The 14,991-nt window shown below is 36.1% G+C and overlaps 1 protein-coding gene across 2 annotated transcripts in view; it reads left to right on the forward strand.

Annotated features, from left to right (window-relative positions):
• The first annotated feature begins 936 nt into the window (after nucleotides 1-936).
• SREK1 (splicing regulatory glutamic acid and lysine rich protein 1) overlaps nucleotides 937-14,991 on the forward strand; it is a 56,392-nt gene continuing 42,337 nt past the window's right edge. The window contains exons 1-3 of one of the 2 annotated variants that reach the window (XM_067031052.1): nucleotides 965-1,273; nucleotides 9,044-9,177; nucleotides 11,737-14,819. Coding sequence is in view for 1 of the 2 variants with exons in the window: in XM_059062273.2 (XP_058918256.1) it covers nucleotides 1,113-1,273; nucleotides 9,044-9,177 (295 nt within the window). In the remaining variant the exon portion in view is untranslated. Of the gene's footprint in view, nucleotides 1,274-9,043; nucleotides 9,178-11,736; nucleotides 14,820-14,991 lie in introns of both variants that reach the window. The other variant, XM_059062273.2, reaches the window with a different exon arrangement.

Genomic DNA, 14,991 nt, shown 5'->3' on the forward strand with positions numbered 1-14,991 from the left:
GTGAAGATTTAATAAAATTAATAATTTTTACTCCTTTGTCAAGGACATTCTTAAGTTAAACTAGCTTATTTTAAAAATCATAATTTTTGTATGCTATGAGTGCCAGGAGGTGAAGAATACAAAATACCAGCAGTGCAGTTTGACACCACTTCCTTGATTCCTGCTAAGGTGCCACCAGTCACTCACTATTGCTTTTACACCATCAGTGCAATTGTCAACAAAGTGAAAAAGATCAACAGAGTCTTAGTATTATGGAAACGGTTTCGACCTTGCACAATCACTCAAAAGGCTTCGAGGACCCTCCAGGTTCTGTGAATGGCATTTTGGGAACAGCTGCCCTAGTTTCCCATACTACTGTTACTTGTCTCTCATTAGGTTGCAAGGTCTATGTGGACCTTCTGTAACTGTCCTTTATGTGCTCTTGTCTAACAGTGTCTGGTACATAATACTCAAATATTAATATCTGTGTAGTGAGCGAATAAATGTTATAAACGACAACCGCATAGCCTTCATCTTAACTGCTTCCTTCCTTAATTCCGTCAAAATTTACAGGTTTTGTAAAATTTCCCAAGTTTTTTCACAATGAGGACACCGACCAATTTTTTAAAATAGTCGGGGCGAGGGAGCTGCCTGTATTTAATAATGACACGTTATAGTTCGGTCAAGTATTGATCTGCGATGCTCTAGTCATTCCTTCTTCACAGCTCCGCACCAGCAGGCCAGGCCTTTTGGTTCCCCAGTCCTATCTAGTGTAAAGACTGGAAAGAGGTGGATCTCCCATGTTTACAGGAACACAGGAAACTGATCGAGTGGAGGCCGGAAAAAATCGATCAAAACCTTGCCGGGGAGAAGTGCAGCGGGAGAAACAACCTCAACCACCCGGGAGCCCCAGGCCGAAGCCCCGCGAGATCCGCCGGGTTGCCGGGGCGACGCTTCCGGCTGGCGCGCGCAGCCCTGGGAGCAGGGGAGTTGTGAAATGGGCGGCTAGACCTGCCCGCTGCCGTGAATTCGCTAGCGGGAGCGCGCTCGCGGCCGCGCGTTCTCCGCTTTCCCGGCTCCGTCGCTGACGCGTCGTAGACGTTGGGGAGGCAGGCAGCCGCAGCGGGATCGGGATGAACAGCAGCGGCGGCTTCGCGTTGGGCTTAGGCTTCGGCCTCACCCCTACGGCGGTGATTCAGGTGACGAATCTGTCGTCGGCGGTCACCAGCGAGCAGATGCGGACGCTTTTTTCCTTCCTAGGAGAAATCGAGGAGCTGCGGCTCTACCCCCCAGAGTAAGTGCTCAAGCTCGGCTGGGGGAGGGGCGCGAGCGCCAGAGAGACCTAGGGAACCGAGGCATGGGGGAGAGAGCGGACGGGGGCGCGCGGTGTCAGTCACGTGACCGCCGGGTTTACCTTGGTGCCCATGTTTGATTAGGGCACCGCGGCCCGGGCCCCACGCTCCTGCTTTCCTTGTTAGTCGTATTTGGTGGGTTAACCTCTGCACAGAACCCTTACAGAGGAGTTAGAGAGGTTGCCTTTTTTGTGCTTTCCGCGCTCTGGTCGCCGTCGGGTCCTCGAATTCAGTGCCCTTCCTCCCTTTCTTTTTTTTCCCGAACTTAAGATGGCCGCAGGTGGGCCCGAGGTAGTCCTCATGGCAAGCTCCTGATAGCGTTTTTGCAATGGCAAATCGCGGAGACTGCGCCTGATAAACTGTCCAGTTCTTAGTGCCTCAGTGTCGGACCGTTGTTGCTGACGGGGAAGTGTGCAGCTGATGACAGATGGAATTAGGCCTATATTTGTCCCTAGGCCTATGTTCACAAATTTAGCATCTTCTTGGTTCATCTAACCGAGCCCATCCATGTTGTTAAAGATCATGTCTGTTCACCCATTTGGCAACGGATTAAAATTTCCTCCTAGAAGGTCACACCGTCCTAAACCTTTCAGAAAAAGTAATCCGTACAGGATTACTCCTGCTGTATACTTGTAAAAGTCTTGATCTGGACTGGCATTCACAGTTCTCAGACACTTCCCAAGTAGTGTATTTTGAAGTAACATTTCCCTTGTACAGTACTATCTACTCACAAAATTTGTAAGGGGTTTGAGGGTTGCTTACTTTCTTACAGGCATAAACTTTTTAAAGCTAGAGCTTAGAATATGAAAATTCTCAGTATTTTGTTCATTTTCTCAAAATCTTTGAAGGAAGGGATAGTAGTTCCCAGGATTTTTCTCCTTTTAAAAAAAATTTGTATTTGACTTTTTGGTTTGTTTCATAGTGATGCATGTAGACCTATTTTTCTTCGGTTTTCTCTCTGTAAGTATATTTCATTGCTACTGCATAGATATTGATAAAAGTTGGTGTTTGGATTTTTAAATTTTACTTAAGTTTTTCTTCTCATTTTTGTTTTGAAATATTTCATGTATACAGAAAAGCTAAAGAATAACTCCCATGTTCCCTTCATCTGCATTTATAGTTTGCCACAGTTGATTTCTGTCTTTGTGTCTCCCTCTCCCCACCTACACACAGACACCCATACAACCCTCCCCCTCCCATGCTTTTAAAAGTAGTTGCAGACACCATAACTATTCATTCCTCAACACTTAAATGTGAATCTCTTAAGTACATTCTCCTGCATTACCACAATACTATTAACATATCTAAGAAGTTTAACATTGATTAAAATATAACATCTGAATTTCTTCAGTTATTCTGATAATGCCTTTTTTTCATTTTCTTTTTCTGATCTAGAAGATAATCAGATCACACAATGCATTTGGTTATCTCTAATCTAGGACAGTCACCCATCCAGCCTCCCAGTCACCTTTTATTTTTTTTCCCAGTCACCTTTTAAAAAGTTTTTCATGACAATAATATTTTGTCTTGTAGTTTGTGTTGTAGAATGACTCATCTGGGTTAATATAAATTGGTTCTACATGAATAGATTTGGTAATACAGTTTTGTCAAAGATGCTTCATAAGGGCATGCACATGTATCTTTACTGACTAGCCATCTCATGTATAGCTTTGAATATCTTATAACTTTGAAAGTGCTTTCAGCTATCTCTTCATTTAAGCGCTCAGAACATTTCTTAATAATTGAGAACAGTTTGGAGGAGTGCTGTATTCTGAAAGAATTGGAATCAAATAGTAAAATATTTTGTACATGATTGTAAACTAACCTTGCTTTCAAGGTTGTGATAATAAGGTGTCTCATTGGCAGAAGAAATATATCACAGAATATTCTTCATTGCCAACATAACACCACTTACATAGTTGAAAAATGCACTTGGGTGGCAATATGCTGCTGCCAGTTATCATCTGACATTTAGTAATGGGCTGTTTTTTGAAATCAAGTGTTAGTTGCTTGGAGTTTAAAAGTCAGAATAAAAAAGCTCGTTACTTAAACAGTGCATTAATATAGAATTATTGTGTCACAAACTGTAATACATTTTGCAAAATCGTAACAAATATAACACATACGGGCCGGGCAAAATCCTTGAGCAGTTTTTCTTAAAGGCAGTTAGTCCCTATTCCTGTTTTTCACAAGTACTGACATGCTTTTTTTTTTTTTTTTTTCTTTTTTTGCGGTACGCGGGCCTCTCACTGTTGTGCCCTCTCCCGTTGCGGAGCACAGGCTCCGGACGCGCAGGCTCAGCGGCCATGGCTCACGGGCCCAGCCGCTCCGCGGCATGTGGGATCTTCCCGGACCAGGGCACGAACCCGCGTCCCCTGCATCGGCAGGCGGACTCTCAACCACTGCGCCACCAGGGAAGCCCGACATGCCTTTCGAATGACATGTTTTCTGCTTGCTCTGTAATGAAGTTGTCATAACCTGGTCCTTACATTAAAGATGTGTTTGCAGATTTGGGCCGAAATGCATAAAAATGTAATAGTAGTAGTTGTATTGAAGACAGATAATTCTATTTTGCAGTGTTGTGGAAACAGTATTTTACGATTAATCTTTGGAAGCTGAGTAGAAGTTGATTTGTTTTAAATTTGGAATGATATTTCTTTAATAGAATGTGAGAATAGTTTCTCATTAACATTTTAAGAACTTGGTTGCTAATATGAAAATTCAGATTTTTAAATTTAATTTTTTTTGGCAAGAGGCCATGATTCAGTTTCTTTTTAAACATTAAGAATTGGTGTAAACATTCACTGTAAATATTAAAATTCTTATTAGTGCTGCCAGATGATAAATATCCAGAATTTCTGTTTTAACTGTTTACTCAATAAGGGAATCTCATACATCATGAAAACCTTTTTACAATGGTAAGAAACCTTTGTTGTCTTTTTCAGTAAGCTTTTCATGGAGGTATAAGGAGCAGAAAAGTGCAGGGTTAAGTGTATACAGCTTGTTGAATTTTCACAAAGTGAACACATCCAGCACCCGGATAGGATTCTCTGTACCCTAGGAGTTCTCCTTTTCCTGCTCAAGTGCATAATACCCCTAGGGTAATCCTGGCCTGATTTCTAACATCATTTCTAACATCAACACCTGTGGGATTTTTTGTTCTTTTTGCTTGCTGGTTTTCTTCATTTCTCTGGTCTTTAAAAGTACTAATAAGGTAAAAGCTGTCAACTAGCTAAAATTAATACAACCAATATAGTCACATCAGGAGAAATAGAGAAAAAGGTACACTGCCAGTGATCCTACCACCCTATCAAAACCTCTCTCCAGCCCTTTTTACATGGATTTATTTTAATATAGTGTAATCAAAGGATTTATACACTGTTACTGTAAACTTTTTTCACTCAGCCTGTGGTAAGCATTTTTCATATTGTTGTGTTTTATTTATTGTAATATTTAAAGGCTGATGTCTCAAGTGTATATGTGTGTTTGAAATTGTCATTGAATTTTAGCTAGAAGTATTTGAAAAATTTGTATTTTTGATTGCCCACAGTGATTGGAGGGCCTCTGGCATTTAGTGGGTAAGTGTCAATAATTCATAAGGAAGTCTTACAGAAAGGAGAATTGTGGCATCCAGACAATCACTGGAGCCCTACTGAGAAACCCTGTTATACATTGTGTCAGTTAATATTTTCATACATAGAGCTGTATACTTTGTCCATGTTTTGCATTGTATCTTTTTTGGTAGATCCTCAAGGGATGTAGTATTGGACATGGTATTACCACATTGATTTTTTAAAAGATTGTACAGTGCCATCAGCATGTTTAATGAAAAATAAGATAACCAATTAGGGTCTAAGAAATTTAACTGGTGCTCAAAAAGTTGGTGCTGTGATTTCTCCATTAAACTCCCAGTGAGAAATTCTGATTTGTTTGAAAAGTGATTGTATGAAGGTTTTATATTTAAAGAAACAAAACAAAGCTTGATTCAACAAATGAGGTCAAAGTAAAATCTGCTATGTTTGAGTACTGTTACTTTCTTTAGAGGCATACAGTTAGACCAAATGGAATATGTAACCCCTTTTAAAAAATGTAGGTCAGAGTTAAATTTGAAAATGATAATCCTATTTAATTTTTTAAAAAGTAAATGTTATTTAATAGCCTAGATATACTAGAGAGGAAGATCTAAATATAAGATATGGTAATACACTGATTTATAAATCTGTAAATACATATTTGTTTGCTGAGATATCTGTATTTAGGCTTGCCACTGTATTATTTTAGCCTATAATATTCAAAATAAAAGTGTTACTGCCTCTCCTGAAAAGCTCATATGTTTACATTTTTTATAAAGTAAATACTGTGTTGCTTTTACTCTCTATTTTAAGGAAGGTAATTGGAGATGCTGATGAAAAAAATTGCTTATAGCACTAGGATCCATGCTCTTACTATAATGCTGTTCAGAACAGATCAGCATCTTTTAACCAGTTTTTGGGCTTCTCACATCTAAGTAGTGTGTGGTTTACTAACCAGGCTCACATTTCTTATTCCTGTGGATGTTTTAAATTTGAAATGATGTGGTTTTCAAGTAGGGATATTTGGAAATGTTTGTAGTTTTCAACAGTGATGATTTAGGTTTCCATCCTTTCACAAAAGGATCTGTCAATTTAGGAAATACAGTTTCAGTGGTGGCTTGCCAGGTTCTTCAAGTGTTAAAAGAGAGTATTCTTGTTGAAATTGCTAGGGCTTTAGTAGCTTTAGTTGTAATCATAGATTTTTTTTTGGTTGCAAAGGACAGAAACTGTTACCTAATCTAGCTCAAGAAGAGACATTATTAAAAGGAAGAGATTTCCCTGAGTAGAAGAATAAAGACTAGGCCTCATGGGACCTGGGACTGGGAACCAGAAAGGTATCAGCATCCAAGGCGACTATCTGCCTCTTCCTGTCAGGCTTTATTGTCAACTCAGTTTGTTTCTGTGTATCTGCTCAATTTCTTTTCAGACCTATTCTGTACTCATGTGGCATCTGGCCCAAGCCCTTACTCTAAGTGACTTTCAAGTACATTTGGTCAGGCCACTCAAATTACAGGTTTCGGGTTAGTCAGTGAAATAAGCCCTTGTGTTATGTAGCTGATCAGTTGTGTCTGAAAGCTTGCAAGATCTGTTGAGGGTTTCATATAAGGAAACTGTGCTGAAAGTATATAAGATGTATTGGTAGAACATACAGGAGGGGGTACCTAGTCACTTTGATATTTTAAAATGGCTTTCCAGAAGACTTTGAAACTTGAGCCTTGAAGAAAAGTGGAATTACTGTTCAAAAAAGGAGTAAGAGAGCACTTCATAGCCAAATGAAACAACATGTACAAAGATGGCCCAGATGGTTCAGGATGTGTTCTGGGAACCACAAGTATTTTTATGCCTGGATTTTTTAAATGATGAAGCAAGAAGAGAAGGGTGTCTGAGGAAATTTAAGCAGTTGCATGACATGAAGAGATTTATGGTTTAGAAAGATTACTCTAACAGCTTTTGTGGAAGATTGTTAATAAGGAGGAGTTGAGATTGGAGGCAGTGTAATTAGTTAGGAGCCATTGTAGTAATCCAGGTGAGAAATGGTAAGGGCATGAATGAAGGCATTGATACTGAGAGTGTTGAAAGAATTAATGTGACAAATATTTGGGAGGCAGTCTTCATAGGATTTAAAGACCAATAGGATGAAAAAGAAGGAAGGGTCACGGGTGGAAACAACCCCCAAATCTCAGTAGTTTGATAAAAACAAGATTATTTCTTAGACTAAACTGGTGGGGTTGGGGACTCTACTTGTTGTAGTCACTCATTCTGGGATGAAGCTGATATATCAGACACCCATCTCTTTGATGTTGCTTGTCACTGTGGCAGAGAAAAAGAACCGAACAGTGGCCCTTAAGGCTACTGAATAGGAACACATGTCAATTATGCTCAAATTTAATTGGCCAAAGCAAATTGCACGGCCACACCTAACTTCAAAGAAAAAAGAAATAGAATTTTATTATGTAGCCAGAAGGAGATTTGGAAATATTTGGTGAACACTACTAATGATGGTCACATTAGCGACTTCCAGATTTCTGACTTAGATAATGTGGTAGTATCTTTAACTGAGATATGAAGTTAGATCAAAGGGCAGGATTGGTGCAGAAGGAGGGTAATGAATTTAAGAATAAGTTCAGGGGTGGGTCCTGTGACTATCAACGTGCATTATGCCAGCAGGCACTTGGATCTGGGAATCTAGAGCTCTGGAGAGGCCTAAATTGGTGACTTGGTAATGTATAGGTGAGTTAAGTCTGGATGCAGATGTGTTTACCTCATGGCAAGTACAAGTGCTTGACTTACATGTTGAGTAGGGGGAGGTTGTTGGAGAGGACTGGCTTGAAGCCTGAATCAGATGGCCTTAGGCAGGAAAGAATTGAGTTGGATTGGGTGAGAAAGAGGTAGAGTTTTACCTTTATTTTTGCTACTTTAATTAGCCTGACTAGTTATGTTAATAATAATATATATAGTTTCAAGTTCTAAATGCAAATATATTTTATTGCCTTAGTGTTTGGTTAATATCATAAATATATTTAACCATTAGCAAGCTGGATTTGTTGCTGTATATAATTTTTTAATTTAAAAAAATGAATATGGAATTACAAATTAAGTAGTACATTAAACTGGCTTTAAAATTAATTCTTGATTAATTGAATAATTAAGGTTGCATGAGATTTGGAATTAGATGATTAGACTTTAAATCTCATCTTTGCCATTTACTAGGTCTAGAATAATGGTGAACTTCCTTGACCTGTTTTGTAAACTAAAGTAAATTATTGTTGCTGCACAATGCATATTTAGTATATTTCAAATGATCTTTTTTTAGTGTGAAAAATTTAATATTTTAAAGGATTGTACATTTATGTTAAACATTAGCTGTATATTTAGTGTCTTTTTACTTGCTAAAGACAATTACAGACTTTAATTGAACATAATTATGGGCAGGTTGACAAAATGATCCTTTATGAGGATAGTGTATTTTGGAATCTATTGTGGAAAAATTGCTTTCATCTGTGCGGTGTCTGGCTTCTTTTTCCTATAGTCCTGCCTAGATTAAATCTAGTAGGACTTATAAGAGTCTTTGCTCTTTTGCATATAAAGTATGTAAAATTTTGTTTGTAAAATTTTTGTCTGGAAAATCATAATGCTGCCTAGCTTGAAGTAGGCCAGTATATGCAAAAGACCTTAATTTTAATTCCAGGTTATCTGATTGTTTTTAAGACTGTTGTGAAGTTTTCAGTGATTTAAATGCCAGGAATCATGTTAGGGAGGCTTGGAAGTAATTAGAAAATTTGAAGGATTGGGGCTTTTTTATGAAACGGGATTTTGCCTATTGATGATGATGCACTGATTGGACATCCTTGGGTTAAGTCAGCTATTTTCACATTTCACTCAGATTAAGAAGGCATTAATTTAAATTGCAGGTTTTTAACAAATAAGGCTATAGGCCTGCCTAGATATGCCTTCAGTCGTTGCAGCAAATCACCATTAAAAGACTAAGTTGTGCTATTTCATGTCTTAATGATCCTTAGCAACAAAAATTCCTGTCTTGATTGTAAGATTATGTAAAGATATAAGTAAGAAATTTTAAATGAAAATGACAAAACCAACCAAATGTTAATTAGTCCAATTGTTTTTCTTTTTATCTTGCAGCAACGCACCTCTTGCTTTTTCTTCCAAAGTATGTTATGTTAAGTTTCGTGATCCATCAAGTGTTGGCGTGGCCCAGCATCTAACTAACACGGTTTTTATTGACAGAGCTCTGATAGTTGTTCCTTGTGCAGAAGGTTAGTATCTCACATGTTTTTTTCAGTTATTTTAATCTCTGTCCTGTCTGTTACTACCATTGGCTTTCCTAGAAATTGGCAAGTAAATATGGTGTGTGTGTGTGTAAGAATGAAATTTGGAGGTAGAAAGGATTTTACGTAATAATAAAATGGTTAATTTATTACTTATGTATATTTGAGATTTTATAGCTAAACATTTAAAAATTTATAAATTACATGGCTTCTTTGGTTTGCTTTGACTTTCTGTATTCAGTTTGCAAGTTGTAAAGAAAGCGTTTTGAAATTAAAATACTAAATTGGTAGAGGACATTATTTAAAATGTGTAAATAAGTAAGCATTTGCCCCTGTGTATACCTATTAATGATATTAAGTAAATAAAAAATTTAAAAAAATAAAAAATAAAAAAAAAAGTGTACACATTTCACCAAATGGGGGTTAGGTAGTAATTATGTTTAAGAAAAATATTCATAATTTAATCTTTAAAGTATCTTCTTAAGGTAATTTACCTTAATTGTTACTGAGACCATTATTTTACATTTAGTGTAATTTGCTGTGCAACTAGAATTTACTTCTAATTTTGCTGGCTTTTTTTTTTGCGGGTGAGGGAGGAGTGGTGGTGGTGGTGATTAATAGAAGAAAAATCATGGAAAGCAATTTTCCAAAGCCCCATTGAGGAAATAGTTGTTGAAGGTGGAAACAAGGCCAAAGGTCTTATAGTAATTCGTTAAATTTTATGACATAACCTGCTTTAAGAGCTAATGCCTATTTTTTTTTTAGTAACTTCTATTTGCAGAGCCATTCACATTCATTATACTAGGCTGTGCTGAATTTGACAGTTCTGGTGTGTAATTAACTTTTATTCAGAGCACTAACTATGACGTGTACATGGATTTTAGAATTGGGTTATTATAATTTAAATGTCTTTAAAATATATTTTCACTGGTGGCTGTTGGTAACTGTTTTACACAACATAAAAATTTTACCTGAAACAATTTAAGGAGCTTTCATATGTCATGTTTTAAAACTTTTTTTAGAAACCAGGCTCACATTAAAATACTGTATAATAAACAGTTTGCTGCACTTTCAAGGTTTTATGCATATTTCAGAATGCCTGTTCTGAGATGTCAAAAACATTAGTCAGATACAGTGAGTATTGCTCTGTTATCTTTGATGTCCCAGAATAGGACATTCTGGATTTTTTCAGATAAATTTGAAAGTATTTTTCCCATGTCTGGGGGTTAGAGTGGCGTAGGGAGAATAAAATAAATAATAATGAATATAGTAGAATAAATAAAAAATGAATTAAAGTTAATTATTTGCTAAATCTATCTTTATCTACTAATCTGTAAGGGTCAGTGACCCCAAAATTGGAGAACAAGGTGAGAAAAGAGCTGGTAATAATTTAGTTCTGTATACCAAGTTCATACCAAGTAAACTGCATGGGAAAAAATAAATCAGGTGGAAGGTTTACTAAATGGGAGTGTTAATCGTATCAAAAAATTATGCCACCAGCAGCACAGTATCTTGTGTGATTTTAGCTTATTGAACTGGAAGGAAAAATTTTGTGAGTGTTGCTCTGTTGGAACCTTGCTATATTCCCATAAAGTTTTTCATATATTGAGAAGTGACCATGGTTTGTCATAAATGTTCAAGATTATGGGCATGTAGAGGTTCCTTTTTTGTTTGTTTTACTTGATAGAAATAAATAAATGCACATTTATTATAATGGCTTTTGAATATTTTTAGTATTAACAAACTGAGACAAAATTTCACTGTTTTTGAACGTGAAAATTCAAGCATATTTTTATTCCAGTTTAGTTGTAAGTATTTTAGAACACTAACCTATAAAATAATTTGTATTGGAAAAACATTCAGATACACATTTTTCATTAAATACAACAAAAATGAACTTATAGAACCTGAAGAATGTCACAGTGAGCTGTTAAAAGATCTGATTATGCACTGCAAGCAAAGTAATAATGTATTGTTGTGTTAAAAAAGATAGCAAAGTGAGTTTGAAATAAATCAAAGGAAAGAGTTCCAGTGGAGTAAGTTCTGTAAGAGGAGATGTGCTGTGGTGCTGTAAGCAGTCTTCTGTTTACTTCACTGATTGTATTCTTTCCTTGATATTATAGAAACAGCATTATGAAAGAAGTGAGAAAACCATAGAAAAAAATTGTAAGAAGTTTTTTCAGTTTCTTTCAATTTGCTGTTTTTTTTTAATGCAGACAGTAGTACTGTGAGGTCCTAAGCCATTTAAGTAATGTTTGATGTGTAATAGTTTCGTACATATTAAGCATTAGCTATTGTTAATAAAACATGCCACTTCAAATAAAATATACTTTCATTATACTCATCCAAATATGACCTCTTTTTGTTGTTGCGTGCATCTCAGATTTCTTTTTAATGTTAACACTTAGAAAAAGATAAGGTCAAACATAATAAGGGTGTCAGCCTAATCATCAGTCATAAGTTTATGTCCACATTTTCTGGTAGATGGATTTTGACTATTAATTTGGTTTTGTATGTTTTCTCTATGTGATATTTGTGCATTATTAGATGACTAGACTGGCCAAGGCAGACCTGTTACACTTGCCTGAGTTAGGCATTGTTTGCCATGCCACTAAACCTGCCGTCAAGTGAAACCTTCATTGGGGAAATGAGATCGGAGTCTGAACCGCAGAAGATGGACGCCCTGTCTCTGTTTTTTATTGTTTTACTTTAATTTCATTTCTTTTTCTTTATTTTGTCCCTTTTTTTTGTTTTTGTTTTTGTTTTTGTTTTGTTAAATCTCTTTCACTTTAACTTGTGAGCTGGTTTTCCAGTTCTTTGTAAATGGTATTCCATTAAGGGTTCATAACATTGCATTGCAAATTATATTGGGAGATGATTAGTAGAGCTCATCCTTAACATAAAATATTCACAGTAAATTAGGATATGGTTTCGTGAAGCTCAATGCTAGTCTTAATTGGTGTTTATAAACGGATCAGGTACATTTTGTTCCCAAAACACTAAAACACTGATGAGATTCTTAGGAACACATTTTGATCTCAGTGTAACATTTTTGCAGTTTTCTCCCAAGTCTGCATCTCTCATAAAGACCAACTGATAGCTTCTAATTTTCGTCCTCCTCCCTTAGAATTTTAGGCATACAAAATCATCAAAGAAAATAAGTAAATTTCTTATAACATTCTGGGGGTAGAGGACAAGAGACTTTTCACTTTTATGATATTTATTATAGAAAATAGCATTTCTTTGATTTGAAAACACTTTAATTGCCTACATGGGGAATGGATATTTGAGAAACTGTTGAATACTTACACGTGTGTATTTTTTTGCTTGAATTTTTTAGTTGAAAAATGTTCAGAGACTAGTTACTAAATGGATTCTGAGATTAGGATGTGTGAGAGACATTGTTTTTTCTCTCAATTGTCTTTGATGAGTACAGTTTGGGAAAAATGCTAACTGCTTATTTGTTTTATACTTTTATACACTCTGATAGTATTTGGAGGGTATATTTGGTAGAATTCTATCTTGGAAATTAAGCAATGGAACTTTTTTCTTAAAGTATCTTTAATGGTAATTAGAATAAGTAAAAAGTATAGTGCTTTTAGTTAGACTTAATACTTATAATAGTTTATTATACTGTGAGAGACAGTGAGAGGCAGACAACCTCTTGATACTTTTTTTTTTTTTTTGGTGGTACGCGGGCCTCTCACTGTTGTGGCCTCTCCCGTTGCGGAGCACAGGCTCCGGACGTGCAGGCTCAGCGGCCATGGCCCACGGGCCCAGCCGCTCCGCGGCATGTGGGATCCTCCCGGACCAGGGCACGAACCCGTGTCCCCTGCATCGACAGGCGGACTCTCAACCACTGCGCCACCAGGGAAGCCCAGGGAAGCCCTCTTGATACTATTTTTAAGCCAACACTGAATGACTTTATTATGTTAAGTAATCAACTTTTGGCCTGTATTGAATACCCGTTTTGTTTGTGTGGTCTTTCATGTGGATAGTTTTGCTTATTTAATGGACAGGTAATATTAAATTGGGGACATTACTAGATTGGAACACTTTATTTGTTTTTTAGATGCATAAATTAGGGTAGTGAAGCATAGGGTTTGTACCTTAGGACCTCAGTTGACTTATCAAGATGTGTACAGGTTTTACAAATATTTAAAAAATAATACTTATTTTTAACAGATAAAGCAGGTCTGATAGTGATGTAAATAGTATATGTGAGTATACAGATGTCTTAATGCTAATAACTAATAAATACAAAATAAATTATTGTTATTTGATGTCTTCAGTAAGGCCTTCCCGCCTTTTAATCTTTATGCATGTTAAAATCAGTGCTTATGCAGAATTTACTGAAATAATAAAATGACTTTGTTTTTGACATTAGTAAATTAAGGTAATGTAGACTTAGATGTTGCAAAGCTTAGAAATAAGTAGGCACTTGCTAAAGCTAATAAAATGTAATTTTTGTATTTCTATAAATAAGGTGTAACCACTACTTGAAGCAAGTTTTAAAATTCGTCTTGTATTCCAGCCATGTTTAGAAATATATTCAGATAATTTTTTTAGAGATTTATCCCTGCACATGTGGTTGTGTTAAGTAGAATTTTCACCACTGAAACCCTACATGGTGCTTTTTTGAAAATTTACTCCACATGCTATTTTCAATTTGGCGTGAATTTGTACTTTAAATTACTTTTGAAGAATTCATAATGGAAACGTGTAGCCAAATACCACATAATTATGAGTAGTTCTGAAATTGCTATACGTAGTCAACTTTTTAGAAATTTTCTTTTTGGGAAGGTTGAGAGAAAGGACCAGAAAAAATGTGTGAAAGTCGCAGTCCTTATCAAAATTAATTGATTAGAATTCAGTAATTAAATATGGCAAATTGATAGACTTAATTCAGAGTAAATTTTCATTTTTCTAGTCATAGGGATTTCTTTTTCTTAGTGTCTAGGATTATTTTAATGTTACTGTTGTTATTATTAGGCACTTAGGATGCTTATAAGCAAGACATTTAGGCATTAATCACCCCTCTTCAGATAAGTATACATAAATCGGTTCTAAAAGTCAGTAATTTAAGAAGTTTCCTGAGACTAGGGAACTTTTTTTTGTTAGTCATTTTCAAAAATGTTAGCAGTTTCCCAAGGCATATTTTTTGGAACTGGATTCTTTCAGTCATCTCTGTCATTGTTGGTGAGATACCTTATTAACTGAATGGGTGTAGGCTTCCTTTCCAATTGAAGCTGATTACATGTGGTAGGCTTTTTTTCTGTCTGCTTGAAATTAAATGGGATCTTTTGGAAGGTTATCAAAATTGTTTGCATCACAAGTAGGTAGTTTCAATTAACAGGATAGGGACACTCAGGAACAGATTTCAATTCGCACATATTTGTTTTTTTCTTTTTCTTTTTTTTGACTAATTTGGTTATTTGCCATTTCTGGGGATTAAACTTTAAAAAATGTTCTTCTTTTCTGTATCTGATGTTCTGTGTGCTATTAGTGATGCAGCCAACACGAACGGTTGTCATGTGTAACACAACTTTCGATCACCGCGAAAACACCGTCCTGGGAAAGCGTCCATGCTTGATATCGTTTGGTTCATGAACATTAAGTTTCCAGTACAGGTGACCCATAGCTCAAAGTGTTAAATAATTGTCTACATTATTCAGTTTTTAAAATAATATTCCATTAATGAGATTGTTAGTCTTTGAAGTTTTGCTCACTTTTATTTTTCCTAGTAGAGCAGGGTAAAAGGAAAGACTTAAGTTCTTATTTATTTCTTTATACGGATCTGAT

This window comes from Kogia breviceps, chromosome 4, assembly GCF_026419965.1.
Source record: "Kogia breviceps isolate mKogBre1 chromosome 4, mKogBre1 haplotype 1, whole genome shotgun sequence".
NCBI lineage: Eukaryota > Metazoa > Chordata > Mammalia > Artiodactyla > Physeteridae > Kogia > Kogia breviceps.